Source organism: Piliocolobus tephrosceles, chromosome 6 (genome assembly GCF_002776525.5).
Source record: "Piliocolobus tephrosceles isolate RC106 chromosome 6, ASM277652v3, whole genome shotgun sequence".
NCBI classification, from domain to species: domain Eukaryota; kingdom Metazoa; phylum Chordata; class Mammalia; order Primates; family Cercopithecidae; genus Piliocolobus; species Piliocolobus tephrosceles.
In genome coordinates, this window is record NC_045439.1 from 71,686,299 (window position 1) to 71,713,639 (window position 27,341).

The 27,341-nt window shown below is 38.8% G+C and overlaps 2 protein-coding genes across 5 annotated transcripts in view; one reads left to right on the forward strand and one right to left on the reverse strand.

Moving 5' to 3' along the window:
• Window positions 1–9,845, forward strand: part of RALGAPA1 (Ral GTPase activating protein catalytic subunit alpha 1) — a 280,919-nt gene extending 271,074 nt beyond the window's left edge. For 3 of the 4 annotated variants that reach the window (XM_023189633.3, XM_023189636.2, XM_023189635.2), the window contains one exon: window positions 8,508–9,845. In XM_023189633.3, coding sequence (XP_023045401.1) covers window positions 8,508–8,656 — 149 coding nt within the window. In that variant the 3' untranslated portion in view covers window positions 8,657–9,845. The remainder of the gene's footprint in view (window positions 1–8,507) is intronic. The other variant, XM_023189634.2, reaches the window with a different exon arrangement.
• Window positions 9,846–11,125: 1,280 nt separating this feature from the next.
• INSM2 (INSM transcriptional repressor 2) lies at window positions 11,126–14,149 on the reverse strand. Its single transcript, XM_023189676.1, has one exon. The coding sequence runs from the start codon at window positions 13,942–13,944 to the stop codon at window positions 12,238–12,240; it is 1,707 nt and encodes a 568-aa protein (XP_023045444.1). The 5' UTR covers window positions 13,945–14,149; the 3' UTR covers window positions 11,126–12,237.
• Between the last annotated feature and the right edge of the window lie 13,192 nt (window positions 14,150–27,341).

Here is a 27,341-nt window from a genome sequence, read left to right on the forward strand (position 1 = left end):
CCCTTGGTTGAAATTAGTTACACCTTGTTATATTGACCTTTTTTTTTTCTGTTTCTCAGCATGAAAAAGTAGTACTATTGAACTGAAGTAGTGTGTCTTTGTATTTTGTGATGTGTTGCATTGTTATGGGATATCCTAACTCATCAAATGATAACTCTCTGTGTGCCTTGCACTTCACTAGGCACCTGAAATACAAAGATGACTGTTGTAATGGTATTCAAGGAAAGCAGGAAAAGAGAACATAATATGCTTGAAGTTCATCATAATAAACCTTCAAATTCTCTTTATATTAAATAAGTTTTCTTTATATTAAGTAAATTCAAAAGGCACAACACTTCTTTTCTAGCCTAATTTATTTGGAAAAAAGTTACTGTAATTCTCAATTGAGATTTAGTTAGTGAAATTAAAGCTTCCATTCCTGTCATCATTAAATTGCCATTAGAAAAATAATTTTACAAAAAAATTTAGATCCCTTTCAGATAGTATAAAAGACCTATAGCAAGGAGAAAACCGTATTAGACCACGTTGAATCCTTTGAAAGAAATAAAAAGTCTTAAGATTCACTTTAATGGATTGACACTATTCAAAATTACTCAGTTTGGCATTAAAAAAGATGGTAAAAGAGAAATATTAAAAATTAATGAAAAGCAAAATAACTAAGTATATCTGCCAGTTTTATTGTTTAATAATGGAGAATGTCTGCTAAAATGTCAGACTACATTAAAAGAGATTATGAATAACACTTGTGTATCATATAGTCAAGCTATAAATTTCACAAGTGAAAAATATTGATAATAGAACCACACTTGGGCTAACTTTCCCACTTAAATTGATAAAGACTGTTCAGTTCTCATGTGTCGTTGTTTACCAGCTGTACTCTTTCATATTTGTCATCTTAATGTTCTCCCCATATTTTGCATGTTATCCTGCACATTTGGCCAGGTATTATGGAAGTGAGTAGTGTTCTCACTTCTGAGACATTAAAGGATGCTAGAGCAGCCAAGTCAAGGTTCTCTTGGCTTCGTTTTTAATGTGTCTTACAAAATTATTGTGTAAGTTGTTTAAAATAACACTTATGATTGTCTAAACAGTAGTAAAAATGTGCATTTGAACATGAACCTAATATTATGCTACAAATTTTTTTCAGATTTTTTAGAGTTATCACTGCATTTAAGAACTTATTCTCTAATTTTAATATGCACTCTAATTTTCAAAAGGGTGTTTTTGCTTGTAAATAACTTGTGCCAGTATTACTGAATACATTTCTATATAAGTTTTTGTAGACTTTAATAGTTATGACAGAAATTTTTATCAGAGTGGTTCTCAGTTCAACACAAAATAAAAATGGAATATTTACTCTTACAGTAGCAAAAACATAGAATCTGAAAAATAATTTTTTTCCGTTATCCCAAATCTAAATTTTTCTGTCATAAATCCCATACACAGAGAGCTCCCTTTAAAGTTATACGTTAAAGTGGACAGAGAAGACATAAAATAAGCTGCATAATAGCAGTTTGGACCTGACTGCCGGTTTGCAAAAATGACATAATAGTGTAAAGTTTTTAATCTTTTTTCTAGCATAGGTATAAAATGTGTTCACCACATTGAGGAAATTGATTCATAATTGCAATTGAAAATCAACTTTAGATATCCTGTGCACACCCTGTGTATATAAAATAGTAGTAATCAATACTAACATAGTCATTTGAAATTAAGTTTTAAAGAAATGCCAGAATCGTGATTATATTCTGTCTAACCAACCCTATAACATAATTACATTCAGTGGAATAGTATAGAAAAATAATAGTTTTTTAAGATTTCTTAATTTGGTTCAAGATTATCTAAAACCCACTTTCTGGTTAGCGGTAACGTGCATATCAACTGTGGTGACATTTAAATCCGAGAAAACATTTTTCCGTGTTACTTTCAGTATTATTAAAATAGATATGAAAGATTTTGGTGCATCATAGTTGATCCGTAAATTTTATAACTGTATTTTCTCAAAATGTACTGTCTGTGGCAGTAGACTGATACTTAAGGGAAATTATTTTTATCCCTAAGGTCATTGAGGGAAATATCGTGATGTCACACTTTGTTGATCTTTCATAACTACATTAAAATATTATTAGATTTTTCTTGTCTTTTATTTTTAAAAAATTACAGGAAAAAATCCCTTTATCTTTGTCAGGCATGTGTGTGGAAAATATCAAAAGTTTTTAGTGACTTCTATAAGTTTTTTCATATTTACAAACACCTCTCCTTTAATTATAAACTTTAAAATGAAATTACTGCTCTTCTTGGCCAGATTACACTGTTTGTTCAATATGTACTTGTGTCTCCCAATGTTACATTGTCTTTTCAACGTCAGCTTTTTTTATTTTGTAATAAGAGAAATTCTAGAATGTCAACAAGAAACAGGATCCTGTTTTGCTGAAAGTGTATAGTAAATATTAATTGGTTTAACTTTCTCAATTTCAACATTAAAAATATGCTCATAATTTTTTGGAGTATTATGTCTTTACGTTACAGATTTTAGCTGTTTAACAACTAAAGGGTTGATAGGTGTTTCTGTCTTCATATATACATAGATATACATTCACAAACATATATCTATACATACATAACACTTTTTATAATTACTTTTGGAGAATATAGGAGTTCCTATTTAAAGGAATATTATAAAATTAATAAAATTCAAATATAATTTTTATGACACCAAATTCAGAGATAATCCAGAGTGACTATGAAAACCTAGAGTAGTATCTAGTCTGCCTTCTAACTTCAGTTGTGCTGTTAATTTGAAAAATCTGTCTTCCCATGTGTAGATAGGATGGGATTTATGATGGTCAGATCTATTTCTTTGAATCTTTGAGTGGGATGGATCATCAAAATTTAGCCATTGCTTTAGATAACCTTTGTTAGCTCAATGTCCTTCTTTAAAAGTTAAACTACTCAGGCTTTGAAATGTTCTGAAATAAAATATTTTAGCTCCTTAGAAGATAGTTATTTTATAAATATCTTAAATATTAGTAAGTGCCAACAGAAGAATTAGTTTCCTGCAATATATAACATAAGCTATAAATTTGTTTATTTAATAATTTGGTTTTTGTTTTTGTTTTTTTGAGACAGAGGCTGGAGTGCAGTGACGCAGTCTTGGCTCACTGCAACCTCCGCCTCCCGGGTTCAAGCAATTCTCCTGCCTCAGCCTCCCAAGTAGCTGGGATTACAGGCACATGCCACTACTCCTGGCTGATTTTTGTATTTTTGGTAAAGACGGGATTTCACCATGTTGGCCAGGCTGGTCTCAAACTCCTGACCTCAGGTGATCCACCCATCTCAGCCTCCCAAATTGCTGGGGTTATAGGTGTGAGCCACCATGCCTGGCTAGTTAATGTTTTAAAAAACAGATTCCTACTCATATTAATTTATCATTAGATTAGCCTGAAATTATAGGCAGCCAGATATGTTCTGTTTGATACTTTGAACTTGGAAATTTGGCTTATATGTTGTTGACCAAGAGGCAAGTAATAATCTTAAATAGGACCCACTAGCCTTTTGTGATGACTGCTGGTTCAGTTTCCACATAGAACATTCATTCAGATGTGAAATTTTTGTAATGAAAATAATAAAATAATAATTGTGCTATTACTGAGTGCCAGACACTGTGCTCAGTACTGTACATACATTCTCTCATTTAATCTTCATTGCAGTTCTATGAAATTTAAAAGAAAAAAATGCTTACCCAGAGTCACCTGGTACTTTGTCAAGCTAGTATTTCAACTTAGACTGATCTGACTTCACAGGGCATGATCTCAGCTATCACAGCTACCCATTTAGTCTAAATATTTTCATCCCCTTCCTGCTATTGATTGAGAGAGAGATATTGCCCAATAACCTGTCGTATTTACAATTTATAAATTGTTAAAGATTTTTATTTTAAGGGTTTTACTTTCCCACCCATTGAAAAATCTTTTTTTTTTCCATGTATCTTTAAGGTTGCCAGGGTAGAAGTATGAGCTTTGGAATCAAACTAATCTGGATTTAATTCCTAGTTCTGCCAGTTGTTATCCATATAAATGCAAATTAATCAACTCTTCCAATTTTTTCATTTCCAAAATTTTCATTTACAAATTTTGTCATTTGTAAAATATGACAAGCTTGGCGTGATTTATTCTAAATCTAAAATACTAGTAGTTCTTGAATGTTATCTTAAAATGAAACCACATGTTTCCCTTTATTTCTCTACTATTTTAAATTATGTTATTTCCCGGCCAGGCATGGTGGCTCACGCCTGTAATCCCAACATTTTGGGAGGCTGAGGCAGGCAGATCAGTTGAGGCCAAGAGTTCAAGACCAGCCCGGCCAACATGGCAAAACCCTTCTCTACTCAAAACACAAAAATTAACTGGGCATGGTGGCACACGCCTGTAATCCCAGCTACTCAGGAGGCTAAGGCAGGAGAATCACTTGAAACCAGGAGGCAGAGACTGCAGTGAGCTGAAATCATGCCACTGCACTCCAGCCCGGGTAACAGAGTGAAACTCCCTCTTAAAATAAATAAATAAAAATAAAAAAGAAATTGTGTTATTTCCTTTATGATATTCAGTGCCATCCATGCTAGTCTTAATAACTTATCAACTCCTTTAAAAATATTAAAAGCAAGGTTATTTGGGTAGCCTTTAACCTTTAATATAAGGTTGTATTTTATAGAACTATCAGCATAAGAGAGAATAAATTTCCCTCAAACTAAATTTAATGGTGTGTTGTGCTTTTCACATTTGAACGATAATATTTTGTATAGGTGGTCATTTTCTTCAAAAATATTCCTCATTTCTATCCCTTCCTTTCTAATCCTCATCTGTTCTGATTCAAAATGTATCAGCTTTTATTTTTCTGTTTCATAGCCTTATTATGTAGCTATACTTACTGTGCACCTACTATGTGCCAGTATCTTTGCATATGTAATCTTAATCCCTGTGACGACTTGACAAAATAGCAAGTATTATCTCCATTTTACGAATACAAAAATGTCTCAAATCAGTTTGCCCAAGATCAAACAGATGGTAAAGTGACAGAGTCGGCATTTAATCTAGGACTGTCTAACCTATGCCCATGTTCTTTCTAATACATCACATCGTCGCTGGAGTTCAGTATTAATTGAAATTGCTTTTAAAGATACAATATTTTATAGGGCTATATTTGCCCAATAATTAGCAGCTTTAAACCAGTCATACCTGTCATCAAACAGTACAAATGAAACCACAATTAAAAACGATCTTTCAAGCTCCCTCTTATAATCCCTATAGATCCCAAAAGTCAAATTTATTATGTTAATTGCAATAATAGTTTATTGTAATCAATGTGCAATATATTAATCAATTTATCCCATCAGATTACACAGTCTGTGTGAGCACTGTAAGAATGTTAGTAACAGATATAGTATGCACAAACATCGGAGCTCATGTGTACTCTTAAAACCTTATCCTTGAGGATATATTAATAATAGAAATAAATCAGAATTCTTTATGACTCAGGTAGTATAAATCAACAGGTAGACTAGGATGTGAAATGAAATGTAGGTTGTTACTACATTTTTTACGTCTAAAATTGAAGTCTTTCTACTGTAAATTATTTATGGAGTTTGGGAATGTTGAATATATACCACAAATATAATTTGCTAAATTGTTAGGAAGTACTGATAACTATACACCACACACACTAAAAATCCTAATTTGACTCAATTGAGTGAAGGAAGATTTCACTTTGAAGGCAGTGAGGAAGACATGTAAGAATTGTTTTTGAGGAAAACATTCTTTGAGTTTGTCATAATGTAGAGGGTGCTCTCTCTGATAAAACCTTCTATGGTGATGGAAATGTTCTATATCTGCACTGTCTAATGTGGAAGCTGCTAACTACATGTGGCTGTTGAACACTTGAAATGTGGCTAGTGTATTGAGGAACTGAATTTTTATTTAATTCATTTTAATTCAATAAATTTAAACTTAATTTGGCTGTGGCTACCATATTGGACAATGCAGCTCTAGAGATTTTATGTCTGAGTGATTAGGATAACATGCCACCAGTACAGTGAATACTTTAAAAGGTAGATATTTACAGAATCTCTCATAGACCTTTTTTCTTCTTTTCTTTTTTCCTATTTGAACTTGTTTTGTTAGTTGGTAAGTATAACATTTGAATTTACAAAGCATTGTCATTGTGAACCATCATCCTAACTCATTGCATGCCCAATTATATTTCATAATAAACACCTTTATTCCTCTCTCTCTGCTCTTCAGTTAACACCTATAAAATTCTGCACTTGTGTCTCTCATATCTGTTATCTATCTTCTCTTTTGCTCTCTCACTTCTGCTTGCTACTCCATTTCTTCATTCACAACAAAGAAAGAAATGCAGTGATAGTTCTCTTCCTCCCAAAACCTCCGCTAGAAAACATTGGCCATCTCAAGGTAAACAGCAGTGGGAGGGCCTCTCATGATGGCCGGGAATGATATGCATTACCAGAAAAGCATGAGCTCTTCACTTTCCTTCTGCCATCCATCTGCTGTGCTTCCCTAAAGGGGGCCATGGATTCATATTCTCCCATAAATTTTCCAGTATGGGTCTGCTATGAACCAATTCAGATCTTCAGGAAGAGTAATGGTGAACAGAAATATGTTTCCTTCTCCTTGTATTTTGAAGGCCAGTCTTATTTCAATTAGAAAATAATGCTGGAAAAGTTACTTTGAGAAGAAGGGCAATTGACCTGTATTATGAGTGACAGAATATTTTTCCTTGGAAACATATATATTTTCTTAAATATAACCCGAACATTTGGTCTTAAAAACATTTTGAAGGTCGGGTGTGGTGGCTCATGCCTGTAATCCCAGCACTTTGGGAGGCCCAGGCAGGCGGATCATGAGGTCAGGAGATTGAGACCATCCTGGCCAACATGGTGAAACCCCATCTCTACTGAAATACAAAAAAATTAGCCGGCCATGGTGGTGCACACCTGTAGTCCCAGCTACTCAGGAGGCTGAGGCAGGGGAATCACTTGACCCCGGGAGGCGGAGATTGCAGTGAGCCAAGATAGCACCACTGCACTGCAGTCTGGCAACAGAGTGAGACTCCCGTCTTAAAAAAAAAAAAAAAAAAAAAAAAATTGAAATGTTCTACAAAGACATATTCTTAATTGCTTAAGACATCTCAATAGGATCTTCACCCCTTATTGAACTTTTTGTTTTTCTTTATAAACATCAGTAACTTCAGTTTAAGCACAAACATTTCATATATGTGAAAGTGCTAGCATATTTCCTAGTTTGACATATCAATGAGGTGCTACATTTGCTAACAAATATGCCAAAAGTCTCCCTGTAAAGTAAGGTCATGTATGTATACAGTTAACCTTGCAACCTGTGTGGTGTTATTGTTTGTAAAACACATAAAGAAAATTTTCATGTACTTAAGACCCATAAAATCTGGGTTAAAATGCCTTAAAATATCCAGAATTTCTTGTTCTTATTCTGTTTTCAGATTTTTTTTTCTGAAGGACTTTTATTTTTAATGTGATTTTAATCAATTAATCATTTTGTTTAGGAAATATTTGAGAGCCTACAATGTGCAAGGTTCTGTAGTATTGCTGCATATTAGAGAATGATAATTTATAGAAATAAAGTACAGAGATGAAAAACTACTTTATAAATGACACAAAGAACTTTCCTATTTGATTTTGTTTTACTTCTAAAATTGTATATCTACTAATTCTACTGGTTACCTGCTTGCTTATGATTGAATAAGATACCTGCAAAAGTTTTTAAGTTAATGAAAACAAAAGCATTGTTTATCTCTTTTAAATTAAGACATCTTGGGGGAGTCAGTTTGCCTTTTTTTAACTGACATTCAGATGAGAATTCTTGTCCTCCCCTCATACACAAATTTATCTTGGTCCTTCTTAAAGCCATATTTAAATACCTAGCATGTATATGATCTTATATTGCTGAGTTCCTTTTTTTGTTTTGTTTTGTTTATAAGGGCATCTAGTGAAACTGACTTCCTTTTTGAAACCTGTGGTTCCAAAAGTGTTTGGAACTGTTTGGTGCTGTTTTTCAAGTTTGAGTAGTGAAGGCCCTTTTCTTGGTTGTACCCTGAATCCTAGAGATAGGAATTGGTCCTTCTCACCTGCTTCTTGACCCCTTCCCTGCATGCTAATGGTGCTTTGGATCCTTGTTCTTTCTGGCTCAAAGATTTTGCTTCCCACTGCTTTTTCCAGGGTTCTAGCCCTGGGAATGATGATTGGCGCTTTCTTGCTAATATAATGACATGAGCCAGCAGATTGCTGGGTTTTAAATACATTAGTAGGCTATTGTAACAAGCAAGTTTGGGGCTTGCTTTTTCCCTCAAAAGACCTTATTAAGGGATGGGATCCTTGCTGCAGATTAGTAGCAGAAAGATTACTTCTCAGGGGATGAGAGGCTGGATAACTGTAGTAATGCTCTTGCTGTTTCCTACAGGCTCCTACCCAGAGATTCTACCCAGTGAAACTCCCACAGCAACGCAGGTAGATGGGGCTGACCTGGCCTCTCCAATGTCTCCTCGAACTAGCAAAAGCCGCATGTCCATGAAGTTGCGTCGTTCCTCTGGCTCAGCCAATAAATCCTAAGGAGACAGCCCAACAGTGATCAGCAGTAGCCACCTTAGCACGAACATAGGGTTAACCCTTTCAGGCCTTCGTGTCTGCCATAACATGCATGTTTCTTCCTGTACATTTATCTGAGAAAACACTGGATTTAAATAATTTTAAATAATTTGTAGCTTAATATTAAAGATTTGGGTTATTTATTGTTTCATTTTTTTCCCCACAATCCAAGCTGCCATATTTTGAGGGCAGGGGGGAGTTTTATTCTATACCCTTTACCTTCCTGATAATTATGTCTAAGTAGTTTTATCTTTAATTTCATGGTTAACTTTGAGCCAAAATACAATTGGACAACTAGTCTCATTATTTATTGTGCCCCATTGCAACTTTATGGTTCAATAAATATATAATTTTTTACAAATGTAAAATTTTAAATTTAAGCATTTGTAAAGTTACAGCAAAAGATGTACCTGTTAATACACAGAATGTGTACAGATTATTTATGTTATGACAATAAAACACTCAAAATAAATGGTCTTTAGCATCTCAAATTCCAACTGAAATCATTTTAATGTTAACTTTTCTTCCCAAAGCAATGTCTCATTTCTTGGCTGTGCAGGTGATGCCATGTTATATCCAATAATTAGAAAAATCACTGTGCTGAACTTTGATTTATGTTTAGCTTCCAAGTATTTTTCTAATGTTTTGCATTTCAAGTGGTATCACTGTTAAATGCCATTTGTTTTCAGATTGTGGCCTTTCATTATTGGCTGCTAGGTCCTGGTGTATCTATGTTCTTTTTTAAGCACCAAAAAGAAGATAGGGAAGAAAAGAAGGAAAATTTTCTGATGTAAGTATGTTGTTCAAATTATGAGTATTATTTTAAAAAAAGGAAAAAGGAACATGACCCAGGAGTCTAAGTTAAATCTAATATTGTTAATACTGAACTTGCAGGTGCAGGTTGGTATACATTCCACCCTCTAGAAGTATTTTCTTACAGTAGATAAGCTGCTCACATTTTATTTTGGATGGGCATCTCCTGAGGAAACAGCATGACATTGGTACTAACTGCATGTGTAAATACATCATACTGGCAAACCGTAAAATATAAATTATGTATCATCATTCATGTAGTATCTATAATTTGTAACAGTGGGGGGAAAAGGTGACATGGTATTTAATAATACAATAAAAATATTCTTATCACTTCCTATCCATGAGTGTTGATGTGTCTTCTATGTTTCATATATTTTCAGTAAGTAGGGCTATATGAGTAATGAGGAGATTTAAAGCATGAACCTAGATTATCTTAGCTAATAATGAAAAATGAACTTGAATTCCCTTTTCAAGATACATTCCAACTTATTTCTCGGTGATCCTACCACAGTCATTAAAAACACAGGAAATTTTACATCTTCATAAAGGCTGGCCAGAAACTTCACCCAATGCGGTTGGTTAGATTGTTAGTTTATCTCAGCTTCATGTTTTTGTTTTTTGAGACGGAGTTGTGCTCTGTCACCCAGGCTGGAGTGCAGTGGAGTGATCTCGGCTCACTGCAACCTCCACCTCCCAGGTTCAAGCAGTTCTTCTACCTCAGCTTCCTGAGTAGCTGGAACTATAGGCATGTGCCACAATGCCCAGCTAATTTTTCGTTTTTTGTTTTTTTAGTAGAAATGGGGTTTCACTGTGTTAGCCAGGATGGTCTTGATCTCCTGACCTTGTGATCTGCCCATCTCCGCCTCCCAAAGTGCTGGGATTACAGCTTCATGTTTTTTTGATTCTTAAATTTTACTTTGTTTTATAATATACTTTCAGCAATAAAACTTTGCACTGACAAGTTTTCTAAGACAACCTTTCAGAACTTCTGTGCACTCAATTTTTTGCTTTCTTACAAATGAAAACTAAAAGTCCTATGTAAGCTGATGTAGAAGATAAACAAATGGATAGAGTCCTTGGGAAGAAGATTGAACAATATAAACAATTTCCTACAGCCAAGGTGAAGAATTACAAAAAGGAAAATCAGTGTAACTGCATACATGTTTCTAAAGTGCTATAAAAAAATTAATGGATTGATGATACATAACAATATGGAGCAAAAATACAAACCTGAAATAGTGAAATTAATTAGCACCATTAAAATACTTTTTTTCATCTTCAGGTAACATTGTTCACTAGTTTGAAATATATATACATACTTAAAATATATTTTCTGTTGACATTTCTTGGGGGGATGTCTTTTTTAGATTTAAAGACTAGTGCATATTCCTTGCCTTTTGGAGCTCAGTCTTTGCAGCCATACTTCAAAGGAAAATTTTTCATTGCATTCCTGCACCATTACATTCATTTGCAAAATATTTCCATCCTTGTATGCTGTCCAGATGGGTCACTAACATTCTAAAACAGGATACCGACATTGAGTAGATAAGAAATGTGGCTTTGAAAATAGGCGGTGTTCAACAGGATTCTTAAGACAAACACAGAACACAACAAAAGCACAGACTATGTACATTTATTTGGTGGTAAGCATCTTACAAATATGGGCTTTCTGTCAAGCAGTGCTCAGCCAGTGTCCCAACTCTGGCTATTAAGGAATTAGTACAGAATGTACACTGAAATGGTTTTTTTAAAAAAAAAAAATCAAAAACAAGTTGCTGCTGAAAAGAAAATACTGAATATTGAGCAAATTGCCATTCAGTTCCTTAGTGGATTATAGGTGTTAACATCTTCCTTAAGCTGTACATATTTTCATAATGAATACACAGTATGAGATTTACAGCAGAAGCATCAAACAATTTGGGTGAAACCCCATTAAAACAGTCAAACTTGAGGAAACGACTTCTGTATTTCCAAAAAGCCATTTAAAGAAAGGTTTGAAGTAGCTCTTCCTGAATACTGCACACAAAATAGCTGAGGGTGAGAATTATAGGGGGTGTCTCAACTCCAGTAAAGTAGCATCCTCCCCACCTCCAAACACCAACTTAAGAATGGACATGTACATATAATTGGGCAAAGGAAAGTTTACAGGGGAGATCCCCACGCACCCCAAAAGCAGCAAACATCCTCTTACATTTTCTGCCAGGTCTTGAGTCTCCTTAAGTTTGGCACCAATCACATAACTTTTAATTCACAGAGTATACAGTGCAAAATATCTGATCCTATTGAGACAGAAGCTGCATAGGCCCCTGTGATGACAAGAGGAAAAAAACATTGGTGACTCCCAAAGGGTAGCCAGAACCCTTTGTGGACATTGAGACATGCACGCATTCACTGCGACTTTCCATAGGAATTACAAATCTTATAGGATTCGTTAGGGCCTCCAGAGTTTTAAGGGGGAAAAAATCCTATTTTAGTGGGGAAAGTGAGAAGGATTTAAAGCTGACAGTCTTTGATCTCAAGGTTTGTACCATATACATACCTGCTCTAGAAAGGGATATTACATTTCACTGTCCGCTCCTCTGGTAGAACATTGACTACTGGGAGAATTTTAGGAGGGAGAAACATAGGAAGGAATGAAAGTAAACTTGCAAGTTGAAGAAAGCCCCACAGAAATTCCCATGATCTGTTTCCTCTAAGGCCATCCTCGAAATCATCCTGTCTCTCGTCCCTCAGCAGCCAGGCCGCAGTGGCATCTGCAGCAGCAGCACTTGCCGGCTTTCTGAGGGGTGGCACTTATTGATGTGCCGGGTCAGCCCCGGAGAACTAAAAAAAGTGGACGGGCAGTGCTTGCACGAGAAAATTTGCTGGGCACTCCCGTCAGATGGCCCGCTAGGGCCCGGCGTTTCGGAAGGAGCCCCCGCCAGAGCGGGCAGGAGCAGCTCCTCGCGGACAGCATGCCACAGCCGGTGCTTCTCCCTGATATCTGCGGTAGGGAAGTGCGCTCCGCACAACGGGCAAGCGAAGGCAAGTGGGGCACCGCGTTCGGAGCCAAAGCCCGGCGCTAGCGCACGGACCGAGCCTGCCTCGTGAGTGCTCAGATGCTTGCGCAGATAGGCTTGGCGACGAAACTTTTTGTGGCAATATGGGCACACGAAAATTTCGGATCCCCCGCCACCACTGGTACTGCCCGGCACAGGCACCCGGCGCCCCAACACCCCCTCCATGTAGGGGCCCTGTGGCAGCGGTGGCTCTGGATGCGTCAGCACCTGGAGGCCCTGCCTCGGGGCGCTGTCCGGGTGCTGATCCGCCCCGGAGCTGTCCCTGGCCTGCGGGTGCTGATCCGCAGTCCGCTCTATCCGGCTGTTCTCCTTTCCCTCCGCCAGAAAAGATGCAATGGCCCCGGCGTCCCGGGAGGCCGAAGACGAGGAAGAAGGCGGCTTCCCGTCGGCGGAGGAGACTGTGGCGGCGTTTGCAGCCGCGGGACGCGGCTTATGCCAGCGGCGATGGGAGGCTAGGTTCGCAGGACAGCTGAACACCTTGTCGCACTCAGGGCAACGGTACTCTACGCGCACGATGCGGGAGCAGCGGTGCTGGGCCAGCGCGAAGGGGTCTGCGTACTGCTCCTTGCACAGCTGGCAGATAAACTCGCCCAGGGGCGTGCGGCTGCCCCCCAAGCCCCGAGACGGCGCTCCGGGCTCCTCCTCCTTGATCTTCAGGCCCAGGACAGGGGATGTAGTCACCTCATCGGCAAAGCTCAACTTCCTCATGGCCTTTGGCTTCTTGATTCCCGCGGCTGCGGGTCCAGACGCGCAGCCCGTGGGTGCCTTGCCGCGGCGCTCGCCGCCAGCCGCCCGTTTCAGACTCTGCAGGGCGGTCGAAAGGGGCACAGGGTCCGGCTGAAGCGCGGGCTCTGGGAACGGCGCCCGGAGCGGCAGCAGGAACTGCTCCCCCGAGGTCGGTGCGGCTGCTGGCGCCACGGAGCAGGAGAAAGTGGCCACGGCGGCGGCGCCCCCGGGGAAGGACTCGGCGGAGACGGGCGAGCTGAGGCAGCGCTCCAGGAACGCCCGACGCAGCTCTGCCCCGGCCGGCTTCGCTGGACTGGGGCTGGGGCCGGGGCTGGGGCTGGGCCCAGGACCTTCCCTGCCACCCGCCCGCCACTCCGCGCCTTCCCGCCCGCCCGCCCCCGGGCTCACCCCAGTCGCCCGACATGGCGACCCCGACAGTTCCCGGGCCGCCTCCTCCGTCAGCCCCTTTCCGGGTTCCTCCCGGGTGGGGGGAGCCGCCCGCTCCGTACCGGGCAAGGAGGCCCTGGGAGCCTCCTCCAAGAAGGGCGGCGCCCCCTGGGGCCCCAGCAGAGGGAAGACACGCTCCGCAAGGCGAACTCGGTACGAGCAGCCTGTCCGTTTAGTTCGCTTCACCAGGAAGCCCCTTGGCATGGTGGAGTCGAGAGCGCTCGGGGACAAGAGGAAAGGGGGCGCCACGGGGACTGAGAGCCGGCCAGCAGATGAACTAGAACAGCTTCGCCGCGGCTGTCATGCCGGGGCTCTCTTTATAGCTGAGACGCGGGCCGGGGTCCCGCCGGGCCGCCCCGGGCTGGTCCGGCCAATCAGGAGTGGGAGCGGGCGCCGGGGGCGGGGCTTTCTCCCGTCCTGACTCACGGAGCAGACGAATCTGGCGGCTGCGGCGCACGCCCAGCCCCGCCTCACAGCGCCGTGGACCTGCCCCTGCGGCCGGCTGGGTCCGCCTCCCGCTGCAGCCCTCCGGGCGAAGACGCCAGAAGGTAAGGTCCAGTGTGTGAGGGAGCTCGACACTCCCGCCTCCGCGGAGCGTCCCACTGGGGAGCTAGGCGAAAAGGCCATCTCACGACGCCCTCCGCTTGGGCCGGGACCCGGCTGCCCCCTACGCGAGGGGCGTCTGGCTGAAAAGCTCCCGCCCTGCGCCGGACGGCCGAGCGGAAGGGGCGGTGGGCAGAGGGTGTGGCTCAGACCACTCGGTGGGTGTCCGCGAGGGAACCAGTGCACGTCCTTTGCGGGTATGGAGCTAATGAGAAGTGCGACCGAGGGGCCGAGCAGCTGACTCCACCGCCCTGTAGCTGCTCTTGGCGGCGGGAGCATGTCCGCCCGCCTGTATCGATCGGGCCCGCGCGCAGCGGCGACACTCGAGAGTTCATCTCCTCAGAAGGGCTCTTAGCGCGGGAGAGCGTGCCTGCCCGCCGCCAGCCTCCGAGTCGGGACGCCCGAGCGCGGCTGGGTCCTGGGCCTCCGCGCTCTTAAGTGCTTCTCCTCGATGGGAGCAGGAGTAGGGAGAGGAAGGGAGGATCTCCTTTTCCACTGTCCTCACATAAAGTGGTTTCTCTGTTCACACTTTCCGCTTGTACTACCCAGAGTATGACTTAATGCCTAACCGGCCTGTTTAGCATGGAGTAGATTGAGTGAGAAATGCCAGGGGAATCAGCATTACAGCTGCTTCCCCGTACACCACAAGTGATACTTTGCAAAAGGTGTGCTGTAGAGCAAACTCAACAGATTTTGATCTGGCATCCTGCAGTGCTCCCGCCACTATTTTGAGAACTAGAAGAGGTTTGAAAGTGTTTAGTAGTAATTGAACTAGGCAACAATTAGACCGTCTCTGACGGATGTAAAGTGCCAAGATCCATAATATAGATAAATAAAGTGTCAGAACAGGAAGGGGAACGAACTATGTGCTCAAGTCCCCTTACTAAACCAAATCGGAGAAAAAGACTGACAGAGGTGTTTTAAAAGTACACGATAGCATAACAGATGTAGTCATCAATAAAACACATTGTCTTTCTTCAGTGAATGAAGTATTTTTACAAGGAGAACATTATTTTGGGAAAGATTTGGAAGTAATTATATATTAATCATTGACTATGTTGTAGGCATTCTGCTTAAGTAATCTCTAATCTTCATACACACACAAACCAGAAAGGAGATATTATTACTCTCTTTTTTTAATGTAGTGATTGAGCCATTTGGTTAGATAATAGGTAAAAGCCAAGCAGAGCTCAGATTCAAACTTGTCCTGACTAATTCCAAAGTCCAGACTCTTTCCTCTACACCAATGGCTTCAAACTATTTTTTTTCTTAATCACATCCCACAATAATAAATGTGTTCTATAGTATATACACACATGTAACTGAAACAAAAGTCTCACAAAATAATACTGTGGGTCCTAATCTATTTGTTAATTATGAAATCATACATTGAAATGATTACAGTGCATTCTCATATTTTTCATTCTATTGTGTTTTGTTTTTTAAAAATACCAGTCATAGAAAATACATTGATTTTGTAATTAACAAATGGATTAGGACCCACAATTTGAAAAACACTCATTATATTATCTCTCATTAAATAGGATGAAATATACAAAATTAAATAAACCTGATACTGTATAATCACAATTAATATCTGAACCACTGTTTAAAATATTTGAGTCCTTTAGCAGTGTTGGTAAACTTAGTTTCCCAAACTGGTAATTTCTGACATGTCAGCTTATGTGTGACTTCTAACTCAAATTCTCAATTCTCCTTTCCTCCTCACGATCCATACATATTATGTGGTGTGGAAAAATCTGATGTAATAATTTTAATACTTTAACCCCTTTTCTAGAGAGAGAAGGGACTCTTCCCCAGAGGCATAGTACTTTGTAAGAATTGCTGTCAGATACTTTCTACCAGATCCAATAGTTCCAATAGCTCTCTCCTTCCCTTCCAAAGTATGATCTGATAACAACCTTTCTGGAAATCATTGTAACAATTTACATCAGAAGCTTTAAAAAGTATGTATACATTTAATCTACCAATTCCTCCTTTAATAAGTCATCCAAAAGAAGAGTGAAGATTTATGCACAAAGCTGTTTATCACAGGGTTATTTGTAATTGTAAATAATCAGAAACCATCTTGAGTAAACTATGGTATAGTCATGTTATAGATGATTATGTAGCTATAAAAATGTAATGATAGAGACAAACATATATACCATAACTAAGCAAAAACAGCAGGCAACAAAATTGCTTATACAATAAAGAGCTCGGTTACGAAAAAAACAAAATGCATAAGACAGTGAAAGGAAATATGCCAAAATGTTGTTGTGATTGCCTCTAGTAAGTAGGAGTTGAAATAGTCTTTTTTTAACTTTTTTGTTAAAATATTTTGCAATAATCATATATTACTCTGATAATCAGAAAAAAAATTGCAAAACTGCCTTAAATCCTTTCTGGAGTTAAATGTGGTACCCTTCCCCGAGGATACTAGCACACTGCAACATCTAATGGAGAACTGTACAGATAAGTAGCATTCTCCAGGGCCAGCTATTTGAAATCTGGCCCTAGAAGAGAGGTGACAAGCCTCAATCATGCCACAGGCCTTCTAGTTGAAGAACACTTTTGGGAAAAGACTAAGGGTTAAATGATGGAAAGGGGAAGAGGAATAATTTAAATGCATAATCCCCCCTTGGGTGTAAACTTACATGATCCTTCAAGATACAAACACTCTTTCTGTAGTTTCTCACTTAAAAATTATGATAAATAGGGTAGTGCCAAAGCAAGATAATAAAATCTTTGTTTTATTTAATATCTACATCCTTTCTCTTCACAAAAACATTAAACATTTAAGACCTTCCTCTGCTCTCAGTTATACTTTGGTAAAAACTCATACACACTGGATTATCTCTCAAGCTATTTACATTTTATGCTTTCTCTCTCTAATTGTGGGATACATTTAATTTAAATTCAGAAATTTTGAGATAATATATATCAGAACATTTTTTGAAGAGAGAGAAGACTTCTTGCCCTGAAATCAGAGTGTATAAGACAGGCTCAGAGGACTAACCTGCTTTTTATCACTTGAATATCTGGGAGATTACTCAGAAGGAACTTTATTTCTTCTGTTTCTCTGCCCCTCACCTCCACTTAAACATGTCCCTGTAAAAGGTTAACACCAGCTGCAGCTACTAGAGGCCCATTGTCCCCAGGAACTTGAAAGTCAAACAGTCTCTCACAAATCTAAAACCAAACTCTTGATTTCCTCTCCTAAACTTAATCCCCATCTCAGTTTTCTTCATCCCAGTAAATGGCACCTTCATTCAATTAGCTGCCTCAGCCAAAACCCAAAGACTTTGGGTTAAAGCTAAACACCCCATATTCAATTCATTAGCAGTTCTTATCAGCTCTATCTTCAAAGCATTTCCTGAATCTGAATCTTCTCAAATTCTCTACCATCATTACTCTATTTGGTCTCTTGCTTCCATCCTTGCCTCCTTATAGTGTATACTTTATTCAGCAGCAAGATGCATCCTATTAGAATATAAGTCTGATTCTTTCACTTATCTATTCAGAATCTTCAAGTGGCTTGCCAACACATTTAGAATAAAATCCAAAGCTCTGCTTGGTCCCTGGATATTCTTAAACCACATCTCCCACTACTCTTTTCCTCATTCAGTCTGCTCCATCTAAGTGGACTTCTTATTTTCCTGAAACATGACAAGCACACTTCCACCTCAAGGCTGTTTATTCTGCCAGAATGTTTTTTCTTCAGATATGCTCACATCTTGTTTCTTAACTTCATTTGTGGATCTTTACTCAAATAATACCACCTGAGAAAGATCTTCCCTGACCACCCAAACTAAAATAGCAGCTCTAACCCACCATACCCTTCATCATTTTCTTTTTTTTCTCTTCTGCCCAAAGGATACCTTCATCATTTTCTGTCCCTTTACTTTTCTTCATAGCATTTATCACTGTTTGCCACTATATTATGTATTTGTTAATTGTCTATTGTCTCTATAAAATCCAGGATGGCAGGTTCTTTGTTTTGTTCTCAGCTTCGTTTTCATCTGGTATCTAGATCAATGCCTGACATATGTAAATGAATTGATGTCTAAAGTCATGAGCTACCAGGTTCAAAAAAAGGCATCACAGTTTCTTGTTACTGAAACCCACAGGCCTGAAGCTCACCCTGCCTGAGTACAAAAGAAAGCATACAAAGTCGTAAGGAGTTCTAGATCCTAGGCATATGGGAATCAGTCCAGACAAATGAAAGGAATAGGAAAGTCTTTCTTGTGTCGTATGCCCTTGGAATTCTTTCTTCCCACCTCAGCCACTTGACCCATGGCTTAGATCACTGCCATTTTCTTCCTCTGAAGCCATTACGTATAGGGAAAATAAACCTCAATTCGTGACAGGAGTCTCTTATTTTAAGCTGTTTAGCACCCAGGATGCTAGAAGAATGGGAGCAGAAAGAAGCTGGTCAGCTACTTAGTAGGAAAGACAAGACTGGCAAAAACTACGTGTTTAGGAAACAAGGAATTTTAGGCAAAAATAAGATACACAGGATAGGATCCAATTTATTGAGAAGTTCAATCTAGGACATTTAGAGGGAGGTTGTATAGGGTAGTTAGTTGAGGGCACAGGCTTTAAAGTGAGACAGTTTGAGTTCAGTAGAGTTCCAGCTCCACTACTAGCTGTTTAATCTTAAGCAATTTATTTAGCCTTTTTAACCCTCAGTTTCCTCATCACAAATGGAAATAGAAATAATTATCTCACAGGGTACTTTGGGCATTACATGTTATTGTGTACATAAAATACTTATCACAGTGCATGGCACTTAGTGAGTCTTAAATGAAAAGAGGGTATTATTAAGTGTCTAAGGTGAAGGAACACTATTGACACTAATGGCAACTCAATTCTACAGAAATACAGTAATTTCTTGTGTGACTGGCTTATATTTTATACCTAATTATGATACAAGACAGTAGTGATTATGCATACCATTTAATATGCTCAAAACTAATTTTGTTTCATGTGGTTAAAACAAAATTCACAACAGATGTAAAAGACAAAAGAAGGCAATGTAGTGTACTGGGTTATGTCTATGATTTGGAGTCAGTCAGATCTGAGTTTGAATCCTGGCTCTGCCATTTTCTTATTGTGTGACTTAAACAGGCTGTCTAACCTCGCTGGCTTCAGTTTCTTATCCGCATAGGCATGACAACACAGTACAGTATTCTCCATAAATGGGCCATCAGTCCGTTATTTTTGTTCTAAGAGGGTGTAAGGAGTGGAGAAGCTGAGACTGGAAAGATAAACTGGGGCAAGATTGCAAAGCCCATTATAACCACACTAAATTGAGTGCGGGTATTTTTAAGTGAAAGCTACTGATTTTTTTAAAGCATTTAAATGATATAATCAAATATTTGCTTTGAAAAGATATCTATAACAGCTATGTTGGAGCAATGCAGCTGTGAGGCTGAGGGAAAGATGTGGAGAAGGTAAGAGAGTGGGATGAGACTTGAGGCATGGAGCTCAGCTGGACAAATATTAAAACAGTTGATAGAAGATGAAGTGGGCCTAATTATTCAAATGTTGAATAGATTTAAATAATTGACTGATACACTCTATAATTTTACTTATCTATGTTTTCCTCCCTGTATTAAGCAGTAAAATAGAAAATACACATTCTAAAAACTTGAAAGCAGAGAGAATTTATAACAGCTTTCATTTGGTCATGAAAAACTGTTGAGATTGAAATTAACTTCAAGACATATAAGCAATGGAAAAATAGTGAACTTGAACTAGAAGGAAAGGATTTTCAATAGCATAAGAAGTCAAATAGAAGAGGCTTTTTAATTTCTTTATGCTGGGTACATGATAGTTCTTTACTCTCAGCCGTTCTCACATTCCAAATCACTAGCACTAACTCTGTCTTCTAAGACAGCTCTCTCATCAAACTATTTTAGCCACTTCTTTGGCTCAATATGAAATTCTGCTATATTGCAGACACTTAAACATTTGTCAGTGTTGTACAAAGATAGCTTCCTAATATTATTAGAGATCTGTCTATAAGAATGCTTACCTCCCTACTTCCAGCCTTAAATGAATAAGTATTTTCTGGAGCTGGCTCATTGCTAATAAAGGGTAGATTTGAATCCTAGCACTGTCATTTACTAAAGAGGTAATCTTCGGCTGGGCGCGGTGGCTTATGCCTATAATCCCAGTGCTTTGGAAGGCCAAGGCAGGCAGATCACCTGAGGTCAGGAGTTCGAGACCAGCCTGGCCAACATGGTGAAACCCCATCTCTACAAAAAATACAAAAATTAGCCAGGCCTGGTGGCACTTGCCTGTAATCCCAGCTACCCAGGAGGCTGAGGCAGGAGAATCACTTGAACTCAGGAGGCAGAGGTTGCAGTGAGCCGAGATCGCGACACTGCACTGCAGCTTAGGTGACAGAGTGGGACTTCATCTCAAAAAAAGAAAAAAAAATAGTTGGGTGGGGGGGGGTGATCTTAAACTTTTTGCTCAATCTCTCTGTGTCTTAGTTTTTTCCCAAATTAGGCATAATAATACCGACAAAATAGAGTGAGAGTTAAAGGAGATAAACTAGTATCCTCTACAGAGCTGGCTCTTACTAGTGCTCAATATTGGTATGTTTGCATTGCTTGTAAACTCCTAAGGGTGGAACCTGACTATCTAACCTGCTTTTATGTACACAAATAATATGTTATATGTGTTCCAAATAAACACTTGGGAATAATGAAAATTGCTACCTGACTGGGAAGGGGAAGAGGCGTGTCAATTTTTATCTATATATTTATATTTATGATTCCATTCACATGCTTGAAAAGAATGTATATTTTGCAGTTGTACATACCAAGTTTTATAATATGCCCACCCCTCTACATATATATGGTAATTTATGTGATTTCTCTTTGTAGTCTCTCAACTTTTGCTATATAAAATCTTGAGACTTTCTCATAGTCTTAAGATTCATATGAGTGAAAAACAATATCCGTTTGGTGAATTGAAACCTCTCATAAGTATAAAGTATCCCTCTTTATCTGTAGTAATGCTTTCTGCCTTAAAGTGTTTTGTCTGATGTTTTCCTCTAGACATATCAGCTTTCTTTTCATTGGTGTTTACAAGGTATGTATTTTCCTTTTAATTTCAACCTTTCTTTATTATTATGTTTTACATGTGTCTCCTATTAATAGCAGTTGGATTTTTTTTAACAGTCAATCTTTAACTTTTAACTGAACCATTTAGTCCTTTTACATTTCTTGCTACTATATTTAGAATTAAATATGCCATTTTCCAAAGTGCTTTCATTTGTCTAATCTATTACATTTCTTCTTCTCTCCTTTTTGTTCTCTTTTAGATTGATATCTGATTTTTATGTATCAAATCCTCCTCTTTACCAGTTTAAAATTATATTCTTTGTATTATTTTATTGATTACTTTTTAAATTATATTATACATTTTTAATTTATCAAAATTGAATAATATAAGGAAGTCAGAGCAGTTAAACTCCATATATTCTTTCCTGATTTATATGCTATTGTTGTGTATTTTAATTTTGTATTTTTGAAAGTCCACAAGACTAATATTATTGTTTTATACACTTAAACACTGGATTTACTTACACAATTCCATTTTCTTTGCTCTTAATTCCTTGTATCTAAGACTTTTCATGTGAGATCATTCTCCTCCTACCCGAAATACATGCTTTAAAATTTCCTTCATTGTAGATTTGATAGTGGCAAAATACATCTCCTCTAGTGTATCTCAAATGTCGTTATTTTATGTACTGATTTTAGGTTGGTAACTGTTTTGTTTCAGCACATTGAAAATAACATTCCACTGTCTCCTCTTTCCCATTTTTACTAGTGGAAAGTCAGCTGTTAGTATATTAGGGCTCTTTTGAAAGTAATTTTCTTTTCTCTGGATTCTTTTGTTTTGTTTTGTTTTTTGTTTTTTGTTTTTGAGATGGAATTTTGCTGTTGTCGCCCAGGCTGGAGTGCAGGGGCATCTCAGCTCACTGCACCCTTCGCCTCCTGGGTTCAAGTGATTCTCATGCCTCAGCCTCCTGAGTAGCTGGGATTACAGGTGCCCACCACCATGCCCAGCTAATTTTTGTATTTTTAGTAGAGACAGGGTTTCGCTATGTTGGCCCGGCTGGTCTTGAACTCCTCACCTCAGGTGATCCGCCTGCCTCGGCCTCCCAAAGTGCTAGGATTACAGGCGTGAGCCACCACACCTGGCCTGGATTATTTTAATTTTTGTTTTTAGTTTTCAATCTTAAGAAGTTTCACTTTAGTACACTTAGGTATGAATTTCTTTTCATTTATTATGCTTTCGGTTTGTAAGACTTCTTAAAATCAGTGCTTTGAAGTAATGTCAGTTTGAAAAATCCTAAGCAGTTAACTTTCCACATAATTGCTTCTGTTTTATCTTGTATTTTTTCCTCCTTCTAGAACCCTGGCCAAACCTATGTTAGACATTCTCACTATACCTTCCGTGTCTTTTTCCTTATATGTATTTTTTTCTTTTCTTTTTTTCTTGCCTCTGGAATATTTCTTCTGATGTTCTTCAGGTTTACTAAATCTTGAAGTATGTCTAATGTCATATACACTTAAAATCTGTTGGATTTTATTATTAATTTATTTATTTACTTGAGACAGGGTCTCACTTTGTCACCAGGCTGGAGTGCAGTGGCGCAATCTTGGCTCACCGCAATCTCCACCTCCCAGGTTCAAGTGATTCTTCTGCCTCAGCCTCCCGAGTAACTGGGATTACAGGTGTGTGCCACCATACCCAGCTAATTTGTGTATTTTTAGTAGAGACAGAGTTTCACTATGTTGACCAGGATGGTCTCAATCTCCTGACCTCGTGATCCGCCTGCCTCAGCCTTCCAAAGTGCTGGGATTACAGGCTTGAGCCATCGTACCTGGCCCTGGATTTTAAATTTTGATTTAAAAAATGTAGCTATAAAATTTATTTTTATTTATAAAATAAAAATATATTTAAAATCACAATAAAATTCTATATGGTTCTTTTTTGAAAGTCAAACCTGCTGCATTACTCTGTGGTTTTCTGTTCTCTGTAGATAGCATCAAGTTGGTCTTTTGTCTTTAAACATACTCTTCATAATTATTTTGTAGTCTTATTTTATAGTCTGAGTCTGATAAATTCAATATTTGAGGTATTTGTGAGTGTTTTTATTGTCTGTTGTCTCTGCTGATACTTGCCCATTTAATCTAGTTTCCTTGTATATCTGGTGTTTTTTGATTATGTGCTGAACATTACATTTGAAGAATTATTTCTAGAAATAATTTTAGGCCTATAATAAAGGTGTCTTACTTCAAAGAAGATTTATATTTACTTCTGGCACTACCAATCTAGAATTACTTTAACCCAACTCAAGGCTTGAAATTCACTGACCCAGGCAATTTGAATACAAGCAGTAAATACTCAAGGGCTTTGGAGTCCCAATATCTTGTCGGGGAGGATCTTCTATTAGATTTCCTATCTTATACACATCCTGGTTTTGCTTTCTGTCTCCCTTGCCCTGCAAGTCTACCAGAATGAAGACTCTAATTGTCATGAGTCAGAAAATTTCCTGAGGGCAGAACAGCCTCCACATATGGGTTCCCATTTTTCCTTCGCCTTTAGTAATTTCTTACTATCTTGCATACCCTTTTATGCTTTAAGAATTTTTTTTTTTTTTTTTTTTTGAGACAGAGTCTCGCTGTCACCCAGGCTGGAGTACAGTGGCCAGATCTCAGCTCACTGCAAGCTCCGCCTCCTGGGTTCACGCCATTCTCCTGCCTCAGCCTCCCGAGTAGCTGGGACTACAGGCGCCGGCCACCACGCCCGGCTAGGTTTTGTATTTTTTAGTAGAGACGGGGTTTCACCGTGTTAGCCAGGATGGTCTGGATCTCCTGACCTCGTGATCCGCCCGTCTCGGCCTCCCAAAGTGCTGGGATTACAGGCTTGAGCCACCGCGCCCGGCCAAGAATATTTTTTAAATCCAGTCTTTTAGTTATTTTCACAAGGAGGATTGATCTACTTAATTTAGCCTAACGTTACCAGAACCATTAAATCAGAACATTTTTAAAGTTTTTGATAAGTGTTACAAAGCTATCCTTCACAATGATTGTGCCTATTTATACTTCTGTCAGCAGTCATAGGAGTGCCACTTTTCCTATTCTCTCAACTATGTTCTGTTAAACATGAGAAAAAATATTGCCAGTAAGATAAGTAAAAAGTGTAGCTGGGCACAGTGGCTCACGCCTGTAATCCCAGCACTTTGGGAGGCCAAGGCAGGCAGATCACTTGAGGTCAGGAGTTCGAGACTAGCCTGGCCAACATGGTGAAACCCCTATCTCTACTAAGACTACAAAAATTAGCTGGGCATGGTGGTGTTTGCCTGTAGTCCTGGCTACCTGGGAGGCTAAAGCAGGAGAATTGCTTGAACCCGGGAGGCAGAGGTTGTGGTGAGCTGAGGTCACGCTACTGCACTCCAGCCTGGGCGACAGAGTGAGACTCCGTCTGAAAAGAATAAATAAATAAAAATGTTGTTTTGTGAAAATAAACTTGTATTTTATTATTAATGAAGCTTAAAATATTATAATCTATTTATTGAAATTGTAATTTTACTGTTTGTAATTTAACCTATTCAAACGTTCTGTTTATTTTTCTTTTTTTTATTTTTATTTTTTTTTGAGACGGAGTCTCGCTCTGTCGCTCGGGCTGGAGTGCAGTGGCCGGATCTCAGCTCACTGCAAGCTCCGCCTCCCGGGTTTACGCCATTCTCCTGCCTCAGCCTCCCAAGTAGCTGGGACTACAGGCGCCTGCCACCTCGCCCGGCTAGTTTTTTGTATTTTTTAGTAGAGACGGGGTTTCACCGTGTTAGCCAGGATGGTCTCAAACTCCTGACCTCGTGATCCGCCCGTCTCGGCCTCCCAAAGTGCTGGGATTACAGGCTTGAGCCACCGTGCCCGGCCACTGTTTATTTTTCTTAGAGTCCTTTGTCTATTATATAGCTGGTACCACCAGAAAAAACCATTTCCATTATTAAAATATTAAAATACTTCCATAACATTAGCAAATAACCACTGCCTTTCTAAATGATCTTCCCCTTGACTCTGGTCAGTTATTGTAGCCTCTTCACTACCCACCTCCCCACTATCCATCAGCTAAAGGGTTAACACCCAACATACCAATGGGTCTTTAGGGCCCTGCTCCAGCTCTATGGCCATTATCAGTTCTGATTGGATAGTAACCATTTCATAATATTGTTAAATATTTTAACATAACCCCTGTGGATACATATTTTTCCCATTTGACAATTGACTGACTGACTGACTGAGAAAGAGTCTCACCCTGTCACCCAGGCTGGAGTGTAGTGGCACAATCATGGCTCACTGAAGTTTTGACTTCCCTGGCTCAAGTGATCCTTCCATCTTAGCCTCCCCAGTAGCTGGGACCACAGGGGCAAGCCACCACACCTGGCTAATTTTTAAATTTTTTTTTGTAAAGATGAGGTTTCCCTATCTTGGCCAGGCTGGTGTCAAACTCCTGGGCTCAAGCGATCCTCCCACTTCCCAAAGCGCTGGGATCACAGATGTGAGCCACTGTGCCTAGCCAGTAAGACTTTAAAATGCATCAAACTGTATTCCTTTTTCCTTCCAAATTCTCTTTTCTTAGCTTTTATTTGTAATTAATTGCTATCTCTCCCAAAATTATTACTACTACTATAGCTATTTACCTTTAAATTATTTCTCAGCTCTTAAAAATCTACAAAGGAATTTATTCACAAACGTATATAAGCTTTTCATTGAATTTTACTATGCTTTACACATTTATCAAACTTATCTATTTTAATGCTTTTGGCAGACATCATAGATTTCAAATTTTATTAATATCAGTAAAGGCCAAAATAAAGTAATAGTTCATTTAGGACAAGTAGTAAAACATTTTGAAATAATTTTTGCTTATGATATGTGTACCTCCTGAAGAAAGAGTAAGCTAATTTTTTGGACTAAGTCATTTTCATACTTGCTTACCATATTGACCTAGCTCTTTTATGGTCTTCTGCCAAAATATCAGTTAAATATTGTGATCTATTTTTTATGATTATTCTGTTTTAAATCTGATAACCACACCATTGCATTTTTATCCAGGCAATATCTTCCCAGCATTTCAATTATCTTAATCTCATGCAGACCCACATCAAAGTCTTTTACAAACATTTAGATATATTGTTTGTCCATGGAGTTTTCTTTATCCACAAACTTGTTGAGTAATTTTATAAGACCAAATAAATCAGATTTGCCTGGCATGATTTGTCTTCATAAACAAATGCTGTCCTCTGCCCATCACATTGTTATCTAAATGATTTCAGATCAATTTGGTTCCCTCTAACTTGGGCAATTGCATTCTGCCAGCCCCAAACTCCCTCTGTTTTTCAATTGGAGACATTATTTTTCCTTTCACTTAACAAAGTGTTCTGTGAAGCAAGCAGGCAAGTATCTGAACCAATAAAGCCTAGTTTCCTGAAGATTTGTATCTGATAACTAACTGAAACTATGTATTATATCAATGTCATAGTTTTAACTGGTGACATTATTACCTAAATCATTATACTGGATGTCATAAGTAGTGTTTTGTTACATCAATAGGAAATGTAGGCCAAAACAAAGAATATTTCTTTCATATGTACTTATAGGACACACTAACACTGGATTCCATGCTACATAGTTAGATTTACTTAAAATTGAGTTTTATATCAGAAGTTAATAATGAGATACACTGGATATGAAATTATTTCATTAGAAAAATTGTTATATATTATACTACACCAGAATGATCATTGTGCTTCATCCAAGAAAAATGATAGTTATCCTGTATTTCAAGGTAAATGAACAAAAACTCTATTCATTGCTTACTGTATCATTACACAAAATGGGTAAATTTGTTGATGCTATTTCTCTTACATTTATATGAGGGCTTTTGAAGTCTGTGGCTTATTTCCA

Excerpts from the sequence above, each read along its gene's own strand:
- INSM2 (XM_023189676.1), bottom strand. The coding sequence starts at position 13,944 with ATGCCAAGGGGCTTCCTGGTGAAGCGAACTAAACGGACAGGCTGCTCG.